This window comes from Motacilla alba, chromosome Z, assembly GCF_015832195.1.
Source record: "Motacilla alba alba isolate MOTALB_02 chromosome Z, Motacilla_alba_V1.0_pri, whole genome shotgun sequence".
In the NCBI taxonomy this organism is placed as follows: Eukaryota; Metazoa; Chordata; class Aves; order Passeriformes; family Motacillidae; genus Motacilla; species Motacilla alba.
The window spans coordinates 7,272,576-7,286,219 of NC_052046.1; the positions used below are offsets into that span (position 1 = coordinate 7,272,576).

Sequence of the window (13,644 nt, forward strand, 5' to 3'; positions counted from 1 at the left end):
CTGTGTTCTTACTCCTCCGTTCTGTTCTTTCCATGGCCACATGTACTGGTGCGTTCCTCTCTCTCTAGATTTCATCCTGGTGTCCTGGGAAAACTATTGAAGTTACCATAGCCTCTAGGTGACTTTTTGAGTTCCTGGTCTTCTACTTTGTCCATTCCTTTGAGAGTCTACAGGCTGCTTCCTAGCGTGACCACTCACCAGTCAGAGAGGATGCCAAAGTAAATCTCCACCATGTGCTTTTTCGTATCCTATTTCTCTTCATTCATGGGTCTTCTTTTTCTCTTGATAGGACCAGAGGGCTGTAACCTGTTTATCTACCATCTGCCCCAGGAGTTTGGGGATGCTGAGCTGATGCAGATGTTCCTGCCTTTCGGTAATGTCATCTCCTCGAAAGTGTTTGTGGATCGGGCGACAAACCAAAGTAAATGCTTTGGTGGGTAAAGATAACAAAACAATTAGATTCATCCAGGAAAGGGCTTTCTCTGAATACTTTACCTTTCAAACTGCTTTCTTTCTGCTTAAGCTTTATGATTTCTCTCAATTTACTCCTGTCAATACTTTCCCCCTTCCTTCTTTCTCTCCTGATTGTCTCATGCTCAGAGTTGTGTGTGCTGCTTAGAGGTCAAGGTTTGGCATCTCACCAGCAGCGAGGTGCTGCAGACACTGAAAATACCCCACTTGTAAAGGGAGGTGGGGAGGGTGCACAAAAGACTAAAGCAACTGGAGCAAAATGGAGGGGGCCAGGCATAGGTGAAATTATGAGATTAGCAGAGGGATCATGTTGCAGAAGGGGAATTTCTGTACCTAAGGCAAAGGACAAACAGGCCCTGGGATTGAAGGGAAGACAGAGCTGTAGGGTCAGCTTTCCTGCAGCTGTGATGCATTAGGCTGCAAGGGGGTAAGGGCTGAGCATCTGCTGAGAACCTGGCCTTCTGGGGAATGGTGACTGCTTGGTAGATCACATTCAGACCTGTTCTGACCTACTGGACCCCAGGCAGCACCCCAGCAGATAGAGATGGGCCAAGGTAACCCCGTGCCCCAGCTGACAGGCTGTGCTAAGAGGCTGGGTTTGAAAGCTGCACCTGGCTCACACAGCTCTGGCCTCACTCCTGGCTCCACCCAGCCAGCTGGAGCAGAGAAGGAGCACAGCCTGAAGCTGCCAGTGAGCCCCAGGCAGGGACACCCTGAGCTGCACCCACAGTGGGAGGGCTCAGCCAGCCAGCAGCCATGGAGTGATGTATGTATGGGCTCTCACTGGGATACCACCTTTTGCAAAGTTGGGGCTCTTAAGGGTCCCTTTTGGCAGCGTGGCAGCATGGAGACCCTGCCACATTTGATCCCATCACAGCTGGTAGACAGGTGATCTCTCACAGCCATGTGCCCACCACTGGGATCTGTAATTTTTAATTCTCTGCCATCCTGCACCTCTTGCAGACCCTCCCTGGGAAGTACAACAGAACAAACTATTGCTTTTCTTTTCCTGTTACTTGCAGCTAATCTGGATTCTGTCTCTCAGGCAAACTTTCAGAGTTAAGACTCATTGGAGTTTTCATTTGATTTTAAAACCACTCTAAACCTCCACACTGTGCTTTCTTTCCATGCTGCCTTCCCCTTTCCCCTCCTGAACAGCTCACCTCCCAAATCTCTTACCTCATCCCTTGCTACCCTTGGTGCATGTCAGAGAGTACTTCAAGAGTATTGTGCCCTTTCTCTATGCACAGTTTCTCCTGCCCATCCACAGAGGGTCTGAACAGGCTATTTTCCCTTTTGTTTGAAGGAACCCTGACCCCGATGAGAGGGACACAGCCCTCCCAGTCACCAGGAGTCACTGGGTTGCTGCGCTCTCCAGCTCTAGAGGAATGAAGGACAAAGAGTCTGGCATGCAGAGGCAGTTAGCAAATTCAAATTAGAGCTCCAAACTATGAATTAGCCCCAATGAATCCAGAGCCCACCTGCTTTTTATATACAAATTATACATATATATATATATATATATATACACACACACATAAATTTCACAACAAGTTGAGCAGACCAGCACAGCTCTAGGTGACACTGAAACTGATGCTCAAAGGAGATCCACAGATTAGATACAGACCTTTGGCAGTGAAATTGTCATCTGTGTTTAGAGGAATTCTGGGCCTGGTTCTCCACATGAAGTGGCAGCCTTCTGGACAGCTGTGAGTCTTATCCCCACTCAGTTCAAAGGCTGATGGCTACAAAGCCCCACAAGGACATAACACACACCCCTTTTTTGGCAGGGGTTTGGGGCTGCTTCTGAGGTGCTGTGAGATCAAGGCTGAGAGCTAAGCAGGAGCAGAGGGGTCTTAACAGAAACTTTTCTTGAGTTTCACTTGGAGAAACTAAACATCAGCTTGTTGGGTGAAATGAACTCCAAAACTAACTGTGGGACAGTGAAGGCTGAAACAGGGAGGCGTTCCTTTGGAAGTGTTGATTCAAGCACACAGACAACCAAAAGAAGAAATTAAAGAGTGCTGGTGCATCTTGGTCACTTTATATCTGCTTCTGAGGCACAAATACCCAGGTCCAGTCAGTTTGGGATCCCAGGTGTCAAGTCCAGTTGTCTCTGGATTTCTCCTAGTTTTCCATAGGGCTGAGCACCTGCTGTTACTCCTGGTCTCAGACAAATATGTTGACTATGCTTCCACATCCACCACCTCCAGAAGGATAGAAATAACAGAAGCACAGGTAGCTAACTATCACAGGTAGGTTATGTTGCTTTTCAAAACTTCCCACCCTCCTGACCTTCAGATTTAAAGCAAAAGTAAAAATGTAGACGTTATTAGAGGAAATCAGGCTTTTCAATTGTTTTGCTAAGTCTACTGAAGCTGGCACTTTTGTTGAAGAAATGAATTTAAATAAAAAAATAAATTACTTTTTCCTAAAGGAAAATAAGAGATTTTATTAACTTTGAGAGTAAGAAAATTCCTTCTTTGCTGCTAAAACATTTCCCAAAACTCAACATGTAAGAACACAGCATTTGCATTCTATTTCACTCTTTTTTAGTGCGGCTAGAGCTCTCCAACTGCTAGCCTGGGGGGACAATTCTGTCTGGCCCCAGAAAGATATTCCACTATTATATGACCTTTTAAAATATATCTGCTAAGCAGATCCCAAATAAATTGCTGTAACAGAGTTTAGCCCCAGGTTGCCAAGAAATTGTCAAGAAGTCCTGCTTTAGACAAACTTTAAAAATTCTATGGAGAAAAATGTCACCACGTTTTTTTCCACGGGAACAGAAAAAACTTTATTTGATGCCTTTGTCTCACTGTTGAACAATCTGTAAACAGCTGGCACAAACTGAACAAGTCAGTAGAGCAGCATGTCAAAATAGAATTGTGGAGGTCCATAAGGATAATCAAGGGGTTGGGTCACCTTTCCTATAGATGGGCTGAGAGAATTGGGCTGAATTGTTCAGCCTAGAGAAGGCCCCAGGGAAACCTTCCAGTATTTAAACCTGTATTTAGTATTTAACCTAACAGCACCTTCCAGTATTTAAAGAGAGTTGAGGTGGACTTCTTACAAAACTGTGTACAGATAGGACAAGGGGGAATGGCTTTAAAATGAAAGAGGGGAGATATAGTTCAGCTATTAGGAACAAATTCTTGACTGCAAGCATGGTGAGGCCCTGGGACAGGCTGGCCAGAGAAGCTGTGGATGTCCTATGCTTGGAAGTGTCCACGGCTAGGCTGGATGAAGCTGGGACCAACCTGGCCTGGTAGAAGGTGTCCCTGCACAGAGCAAGGGTAGTTGGAACTTGATGAACTCAAAGGTGCCTTCCAACCCAAACCATTCTATGATTTTTTTTTTTCCCTTATTATTTGCATCTGAATTCTTGCCTGTATTTTGAACACAAATTTATCTCTTTTTGCCACTACTGGCAGGATAGTGTTGGGGCAGCTACAGAAGTGTTAGGAAGAAAATGAGACCAGAAACAAATAATTCTCCTGGTTTTTTTGGAGTCCATGAGCCTGCAGAGAGCCACTAGCACCTGCACATGCTAAAGAAACCATAGTGTGGTCAGCAAGCCTTTGACATTCTCAATTTAGAGGCCATTGCCTCCTGGCTGACAAGAAGTAGTGAGGAATGCCAGCTATAGTAAACACCAATACCAGATTTAAAATGTGAAAGTGCTCAGAGTATGTCTGTTGTTTTCCCTAGTGGGACTGCCTGCTCTACCATGTAAGGCTACCTAAGAAACAACCCTGACTTCTCACTGAAAAAAATAGTTTAGTCTGGGAGGCTTCTTTGCCCATGACTTTTCTTCTGCTACACACATCCAGGCTAGACCCATATCCTTCATTTTCTCTTGCAATTTTTCAAACCTCTGGCTCTTTTTTTCTCCTGTCCCTGTCTTGATGCAGCTATAACATGGCCAAATGCAGACCATCCTTGTCCTTCCCATTCACCAACACACTGTGTATCCCCATGACCTAAGCCTCCATCACTGACCATCTCTGCATCCCCTTGGGTTTCTCCTCAGGCACTGTTCTGTCCCCATTCTTGTATTAAGACTTAGTGATTTCACCTTCACAGCTCTTCACCGTTCTGCCATTCTCTCTCCTCTCTCACTGGTTCTTCACTCAGTGCCCAGCTGACCCCTGTAGCCTCTGCCCACACACTCCTTTTGCAGCCAGCATGTTTCTCCAACTGGGCTGTCAATTCCCAGTGAAATGGCAGGGCCACAGCAGGACTCGTCTTACTCAGAGAAAAATTACACTTAGTTGGACACTCTTCGGAGACGGTGACTCCCATTCTCAGAGTTGGGCTGGCCTAGGAAGACTTGCATGGAGGTAAAGTGTGCTGCAGCCTGAATGTCAACATTTGCAGGAGCCCAGGGTTTGTGTCTGCACAAGGCAGAATTCGCACTGGGTCTCCCGTGTTCCACTACACGTGTGAGAGTTATTCTGTGTGCAGGTGTGCTAAATGTGAGAATGTCAGAGGACACGGATTACATCTTTGTGCTGGTCTCAATGGTTCTGGTGGTAATTCCCCTCTCAGTTACGTAGACAGTTTAAATGTGAACAGTTTGTGTACAAGGCTGAAAGAGAACTCCAGTAAAACAATGCCATTAAGGCTGCTAAGGCAAGTAGGCAATGTGAGAAGGGCAACTTTTCACCCTGCCCACACATGGCTAGCTCTACCTCTGTCGTGGGGTGACGCTGCAACACAGCCCAGCAACACTCACGGTGTCTCATAAGACACATCTAAAGAAAGCACTTGAAGACATTGTTAGTAAAAAAAAGAAGCAGACATATTCTAGAAAAATGTTTTAACAGAGAAGAAAGCGAGCAAGACAGGTTTGGGCAGTATTAATTAGGAAGACATGTCAGAAATTAGAAAAAAGAGAATATGGATGGAGAAGCAGAGGTCAAATGGTTATCCCAAAGTGTCAAATAAGATGTAGATAAATTAAAGCTGGAGGAATTGCTTTACTGGAACACTTGGTTTGCTCCAGTCACCTCTTTCTGAGAGCAATGAGCACCTGGATCTGCCAACTTTTTGCACACCATTGAGCAGCAGACACTGTCAGGCCAATTCTGCTCCATGTCCCTGCTTTGTCCCCTACATGTCTCCTTGGCATGTGCCTGTTCTTCATACCCATTGCTTGTAGCAGCTTCAGTTTCTCCCCATGGGACAGTGACTCTGGAAGTCTGTGAGCAACCTGTCTTATTCCCAGAGAGATGCTGTGGTTCCCCTCCACTCAGCTTGACATGCTCTGACACCACAGGTGTAAGCAAACACAAGTGGCATATGTTTCTCTCCTTTTCTGCACATTCCAGATGCACTTTCACATTGGCAAAGTGTCCCAGACCTTTTTGAAATGTCCCCCATTAAACAAAACAAGGAGCATTCCAGCTTACAAACTGCAAAGGCTTCTTAGGACCATAGGTTTGTTTATATATCCTAAAGGAAATATCTTGTTTGACTCCTAGTACAACATGAACATTGATTGTTTCATTCCAGATTCCTGCAGGGAGTGCATTTGAAAGTTGCTAATGGGCCACCTCATTTGGAAAAAACATCCAGTCTTATATGAAGATGCCAAAATAGAGAAAATAACATCACTTGATGAGAGTCATAATAGTTAATTAAGTTTGCTGTTAAATAATTATATTCCCTACTAAACTCCTCCTAGCTTATGAAGAGAAACTGGGGAGACAAAGGAGAGAGATTAAAAGTGAGAAAAGCAGTGAGGAATGAGAACTGAACACAGGAGGGGGTGAAGCTCGGGAGAAGGGCTAAGGGATGGGCAGAGCTTGTATCCTGTTATTAAAAACATGCTGTGGCAGTTAAATGCTGCCGTGTGGTGACAAAAAAGGTGGAGTGGGAGATGCAAGGCAGCAGGCAGGTCATGATGATCTACAGAGTTTCAATCTGGAAGCTGAAATAGAAAGAGGGAAGACATGTCAAGAGAATAGGACACTGGCAAAGCTGTGCAGGGCCCTGGGACAAGGGGCATTGCACATTAGGTCTAAAGTGCATTGGCAGCACTCCACAAGACATAGGAGTGGAACAAGGGACCCTGAGGTACATTAGGAAAATATTGTTCAGCACCTGCTGACAATGTGCCTCCAATATGCATTGCCAAATATGGTCGTTTCTCATTTAATAATAAAAAATTATTAAAAAAAAAAGGCAACAACTCTCCTTGGGTTTATCCAGGAAATGAGCAGGTGCAGAAGTAAGGTGTTGAAAAGGAAAGAAATTTTAGTTGCTCATTCAGAGACCGTAGGGATGATCACAGGTCAACCTAGCTGTTAAGATTGGTCTCCCCTTCTTGGAAGAGTACATTGACTCCTTTGCACAGGTCTTTAGGATTCATGGATGAGGAGAGTTATTTATCAAAAAAAAAAGGGTTTTGGAGTTTCTTTTCTGAGTCTTCTTCCTTGGTAAACAGGAAATTCCCACCAAATAGGTGCAGTATTGGGAAGGACTTGAGGCATGTAGCTCTGTTTGTTGCTGTTACCAGTACTATGATTAAGTTTGATTTTTTTTTTCTTTTTACTATTAACCTGATTTCAAATTTCCTAAGGAAGCTTCTACCTGATTCTTTCTCCCTGTAGCCCTTAGAATTGGACTCTGTCCTTTATTTCACATGATCTAGTGACAACACATTTTGTTTCAGATTTTCTGGAAAATCTGCTTGTCATTTCCATATGGCTACAGCCTACAGATCACAGCTCAAAGAGCAATGGAAGAAGCCACTCTTTTGAGTGCCACAGTTGAGACAAAACAGAAATTATTTTCCAGGCACATTAAGCATGTCTGACCCCTGGTATGTTTCAGTTCAGATCAGCACTGGTTTGTTGAGGTCCTCTCCATTCTGAAGGACCTGGCAGAGCCAGAGAGCCAAGGAGGGACTCATAAGGTGTGTCCAGCTCAGCTGGAAACTAATCCAAGGGGAAGAGGACACCCCCAGAGGGATGCTTTGAGCTCTCAGAGAGAAGGGGAAAGAGACATAGAAGTTTAATATCTGCTAGCCTATTCCAAAGCAGCCAAGCCCTGAGATTTCAGGTCTGCAGAGTGAGGATGGAACTCTTCCAGCTGATAAGGAAAGAGTTGTGTGAGTAAGAAAGAGCAGGAGCTGTTCATCAAACTCGCTGTACAGCACCTCCAGCCATTGCAGTTGGTTGGGGGAGGCTTTAGGGGGAGGAGGAGGAGCGGGAGAAGTATTAGGGCTGTGAGCCACTATTCATTTACAAACTATAATTAATTTGATGTTTAGATTAATTTCTGATGCACTCTCAAAGGTGCACTGAAAGCATTTTTCCTTTATTATAATGTTGATTGCTTATTGGGGAGATAAATCTAACTGTCAGTTATGCACTGACTTACCAAAACTTTCAGACCAAGCAAGCATGTATGCATTAGGAACAGCTGTTTGCAGCTCTCCAGTTAAAGGGACAGCTCCGTCTTTTCCCAATAACTTACATTGCAGAAAACCTATATATTGTACACAGGGACTTCTGCTTTCTTTTGTAGCTCAACAATTTATTAGACAAGAATATGTTAGCAGAATCTATCTTCTATTTATCTGGGTATCCATGTGTCTATCACTGTTCTCTCCATCTCCCCCCACAAGTGATAAAGTCTACCCAGATTTTTTTCATTTTTTAAGTTATGGGTATGTGTGTACAGACCTACTCACATGCACATTTACACCATCATTTTAAATGCTCTTTCTCCCAGGGTAATTAGATGGAGGAACTCATTACTGCAGGGTCATTGTGGCTCCTCCTTTATTGACATTCAAAAGGGAAATGGTCACTATCTGACTAATAGAAATAACCAGAGTTAAGAGTTAACACCAGAAGAGGAGTTTTAGTGCTACTTTGATTCCAGCCAGAAGTTTCTGTTCAGAAGTCAGAATAATGACCCCTCCAATGGGCAGGCCCATTTCTGAACTCAAAGTGATGGATGTGCATAGTGCAGACTTAACACATCCTACTCTTGTGGGACTGCAGACCCACTAGAGCATTTTGTCAACCCATGGCATCTGAGTTTATTTTTTGTTGTCCCAAGATCTCTGATGCAAGGAAAATTCAAGCTGTAGAATGGATGAGTCTCTCTCAGTCCATGCAGCCATCCATCCCCCCATATGCCTATCTTCATCTTCCTTATATCCACCCATTCTGCCTCATCCACTGCACAGGTCTGCTCTTCACCATCTTGAAGTCTGTTGCTTGGTTAGTTTCTGAGCAGCTGTTGAATAGATCCTCAGAACTTCATGCTTGGCCCCAAGCCTTGCTTTTACATGATACTCAAACTCTGCCATGAATATGAATTTATTTTTATCTCCTCATCTGTTTTCCTAAGACTCTTCCCAGCAGAGCGTTTGGGAGGTTCGCAGAGCTAAGTAATGGCATTTTGCTGGTGCTCCTTGTGTTCTCATTTCACCAAGGGGATGATGAGGCAGAGAAATATCCAAAACTATTTATTGATCTTGGATTCCCAATCTGAGTTTCCACAAGCCTGATCAGTCTGTTTACCTGCTTTGTCTAAGAATTTAGCATAATGCAGAGCATGCTATGGTTTTGTCTGCTTCAGATGCAGGTATAGGCAGCAGCCTTTCTGCCAGTGAAATCTCAGGCCATGCACCAAAATAAGAGGAAAACCCACTAACTCTTCATCTTCACTGAAAACTAGAGAGGCCTCATACATCTGCAAAAACACTCTGACACAATTTTCACATATATTGTTAACATTTGTGCCGTTATCTCAATTTGGGCCACAACAACTAAGCCACAGCCAGACCTTGCTTGGGCAGGACTCAGCAATGACAAGGGACAGGAACACTCACTTCTGAGAGACAGGAGAGTTTAATGACATAGATTCAAGCTGTGGTGTACCACTGGCACTCAGAACCTGCTCTATTTTATTTAATAGTGAAAAAACAGCCTAGAGGTCTTACTAAAGGAATTCTATGATATATGATATACTTAGCATAACTGGGATGTCATGGCAGAAATAGGGACAAATTCCAGTTTTCCAAGACAACATCTGCTTGTACAACTACAAAACCATCCTTTCCCTGCCTTATTTACTGTCTAAATTCCAACACTTACAATAACAAGTCTGATACATTGCAATTTTCCTTGCCCTGTTATGTTATTCATTCTCGACAGTAATTAAAACAAGGATGCCATTAAAGAGAAAAATACAGAAATGTGTGGTTAGAAGCAATGCCTTTGTGCATATACAAAGCAATACAGAATTAAAATTTTATAGGTAACATAATTTCTTGCATTTCTAAATTGAGTGCTTCATTTTGCAACCTTTTCATTGTTTCAATTTATGGTTGTATGTGATATCTTCCCTTTTTAAGTAAGTAACCCTAAATAAAAAACTCCCCAGACAAGATTAGCGTCTTCAAATAGTAAATATTGACATATTCAAAAGCTGTCATCAGGGTAACAACTTGCAGATCCCCATAAAAACATCTGTATCATTCTTGGTGATGAAATTTTTGGTTTCATCTATATCAAATCCCAAAAAACCATTCAGCATCAGCTCTGCTCTCTCCAGTGTTGATCTGTCATATCACACATATTTAAGTATTTGCGTGATATATATTATATGAGATATGCACAGTTATTTGCATTATGCATGTACTGCACATACATTTGTTCAATAACAAATATAAAAACTTGCAGACACAATTGTTATTGAAAACAATGAAAAGTGCTGAACAATTGTTTGAATTTTAGCAACCTGCTCCAGTGGTTGCTGGCCTTTAGGGTGAGGAGTTTTTCTTGTGTTCAGTCTGAACCTTTGCTGCTCCAATTTATGTCCCCCGCCTCTCATTCTCCCACCATGCACCTCTGTAAATCATATCTGAAGTTGGAAGGGACCCATAAAAATCACAGAGTCCAAGCCCTTGCTCCTCCCAGAACTACCAAAAACTAATTCATATGGTTAAGAACATCATCCAGATGCTCCGCAAGCTCTGACAGGAAACAGATTTTCTTCCTTTTGGACAGCGTGACCTAAAAATCTGATTATGTTCTGACCATTTAAGGGTGAAATTAAATGATTCTCTTAAAGATAGGTCTCTACAGACCCTTTAAATCCTTCTCTGGAAGGGTCTTCAGAAATCGTAAAGCCTTTAGCCAGGTCTTTGTGCATCTTCTGACATGGCTGAATAGGTTTCAGAAAGATTATTGTTTTGCTAGAGTTTTTTGGTTTTTTTTTTAATTCTAATAAGAGATTTTTTGCTACTGGGTTTTTGAATTTTAAGCAAAAACACTTCTTTTTTAGGGGTGGCTCATATTTTTACCCCATCCATTCAAATTAAGATCCCTCTACAAACTACTAACATATCATGCCATTCTCAGGTCTTTAATTTTTCTGTTCAAAGGCATATTCAGAACCATGTTTTCAAAATATATTTCTATTCCTCTTAGTTTAGTAATTAAAACACAATCTTATTTTCCAGTCTTCTACCCAAGGGTGGATCAAGAGCTCTGATGGGTCACTGGGCAGAGGCCCCAGAGCCAGTACTAGATCAGGATTTAGTAAATCTCTGTTATGATTCAGGTCCCATAGACTGAATGCAGCTATTCTGATGAGCTGCAGTTCTTCGCTGAGATCTCCAAAATTCAGGTCTTTGAAGGCTAGTAATGGTGAACATTCTGCTGGCAGATCCACGGGAATTTGTCAGCATCTCTGCTGCAATAAGACAGTTTTTCTTTCCCATTGTTGTTTTTGAAAACAGAAGCCAGACAATCATTTTCTTGCCCTTTGGGGGTGGTTGAAAATGTGGAGGTTTTACAATGACAGGGAAAGTACCACAAATGTAATAATAGCCGGTTGAATCTGGAGATATTATCTTCCCGTTAAAACCTGAGCAACTCTTTACTTTCTACTCTTGCTACCCATCATAGGTCAGTGCCAGTTCACAAACTCCTGGTCTAGATATTGAGAGATTTTCTCTTTTCCTTTCCTTTCCCAATGACTCACTGCATATGAGGAGGTTTGTTTTCCTGTTGAGTTCACTTTTAGTTTGGTTAGCTGTTTTTCACACAGTCGCCTCCATAGAAAGTAAAATATTCCTTCAAAAATCATGGCCAAAAACTGTTCATCACCACTTCTGGCTTCTGAACAGAAACTTCCAGACTGCTGCACAAGAGAAGCTGCAGGCTTTTCTATCTCTGTTGGGTTGTCCCAAACTACCCATAATGAGGTATCTGGTGTTAACAACCAGCAGAGAAGGGTGGGTAGTTATCCATCTAAGTAATGGTCAGCAAGAGCAAGATGGGAAGGTTCTGTGCATTGCTGCACCAAAAAGGGATGTATTTCAGAGGCTCCCTGGGACATGAGAGAACTGCTAAAAAATAGTGACTAGTACAGCTCACAGCTCACCTTCCTGACAGGATTTCCTGGTTTGTTTGGGTGTTCTGGTTTTTGGATACTTTTTCTTGATTAGTCCAGAAAGGAATTTTATTACGTACCTTCTACAAAATATTTTCAACAAGGTCACTTTTTATGGTACTTGTCTCTTATAGATCAAGAAGGACAACTGGTGATTTCAGCAGTTGCCTTGTTCATACATGGCTTCCTAATCAAAAAGTCACAAATGAAGCAGGATCCAAGAGAGAATCGGGGAGAAAAGAAATTAGATTTAGATGAAAAACAGATTGTGACTTGGCTGGTGGGAGCTTCAATAATTATTTTCATCTGGTTTATATTGCAAACTTCACAAAACAAATGTAAAAATAGCCTTCATTTTGATTCAGTAACAATCTCAGTGCATCCTTAACTGAGCATCAGCAGCTGCTTAGAACTTGTGTAAAACCTGCATTATACTCATCCTTTATTTCCAGTTTCACATTGTAGAAGAGCATATATCCTCAAAGGTTCACCTGCTTCTTTCAACCATATGATTTCCCCCATAAACCTTATTCTGGCACATGGTGACATCAGTTGTTTTCAAGGAAGGCTCAGAAAACAAGTCAAGAATTCCATCAATTTCTGAGAGTATTTAGGAAATAGCTTCAGTCCTACACATCATTCAGAAAGAGGACAAATACTATTTAGTCATCTACACGTGATTCACCACTGGCTGTTTGTTCCTTGTGAGGAAGATAATCATCACCTGGGCTGGAACATTATGTTTTTTATAGAAGAACCACAGTGCTTTTTGTCCACAGCAGACATGTATGTATACTGGTCCAATGTCTGTTTCATGAGCTCTCCAAAAATTGGCTGAAGCCTCAATCCTCCACTTCTTCTATCAATTCACCAATTCGACTTATAAGAATGGGTAGAACCACAGTCCATAGCATCAAACAAGTAATTGCTCATCCTTTAGAAAACCTCTGTTTACTGGAAAAAGAGAAGTTTTAATCTTTACTCCACTGTTATGATGTGAGATCTGTTGTGGTTTTCTAAATGAAATTTTTACTCCCTTTTATCTTTTTAGAAAAAGTTAGTCCTGATCACATGCCCAGATGTATATATGAGCCAAAACCTTGGATCACAGAATCATAGAATTATTTGGATTGGAAGAGACCTTAAAGATCATCTCATTCCAGTCCCTTGCCATGGGCAGGGACATTTTCCACTAGACCAGATTGCTCCCAGCCCCATCCAACCTGGCCTTGAGCAGGGATGTGGCATCCACAGCTTCTCTGGGCAATATGTGCCAGAGTCTCATCCCTCTGACAGTAAAGAATTTCTTTCATATATATAATTTAAATTTCCCCTCTTTGAGTTTGAACCCTCAGATCAGATCTGATCGTGCAGTTGTTTAAGTTGTCAAAATTCTAGTCTAATCTAGAGTCTTACCCTTGTGCTTTCAAGATGAGTCATGACAACAATTTTCCTATGAAAAAGAATCAAACACCATACAGATTATGAAAGAGAAGACTCGTAGCTAGAGCAGCCCTTCTTGGTCTAATGACCATATTCAGGGTCAGCATCTATAGCCCTCTACTTTCAGAGGAGACACTGCTTCTTCTGCCTGGATATCTCTCCATCTGGAGATCATCCAACAGGCAATGCACAAAAACAAGGACCAACTTCTCTGCACACTCCAGCTCACACTGTTGCAATGTGGAGAGGCAGTTTCAGGCACAGGAGGTCAGGAAGGTAACATCAGGGAGATACTTGTGTATTTCA

The 13,644-nt window shown here is 42.4% G+C and overlaps 1 protein-coding gene across 19 annotated transcripts in view; it reads left to right on the plus strand.

Moving 5' to 3' along the window:
* Positions 1-13,644, plus strand: part of CELF4 (CUGBP Elav-like family member 4) — a 710,045-nt gene that overhangs the window by 649,290 nt on the left and 47,111 nt on the right. For 14 of the 19 annotated variants that reach the window (XR_005255538.1, XR_005255539.1, XM_038125918.1 and 11 more), the window contains one exon: positions 290-433. Coding sequence is in view for 17 of the 19 variants with exons in the window: in XM_038125918.1 (XP_037981846.1) it covers positions 290-433 (144 nt within the window). In the remaining 2 variants the exon portion in view is untranslated. The remainder of the gene's footprint in view (positions 1-289; positions 434-13,644) is intronic. The other 5 variants (XM_038125919.1, XM_038125926.1, XM_038125924.1 and 2 more) reach the window with 1 other exon arrangement.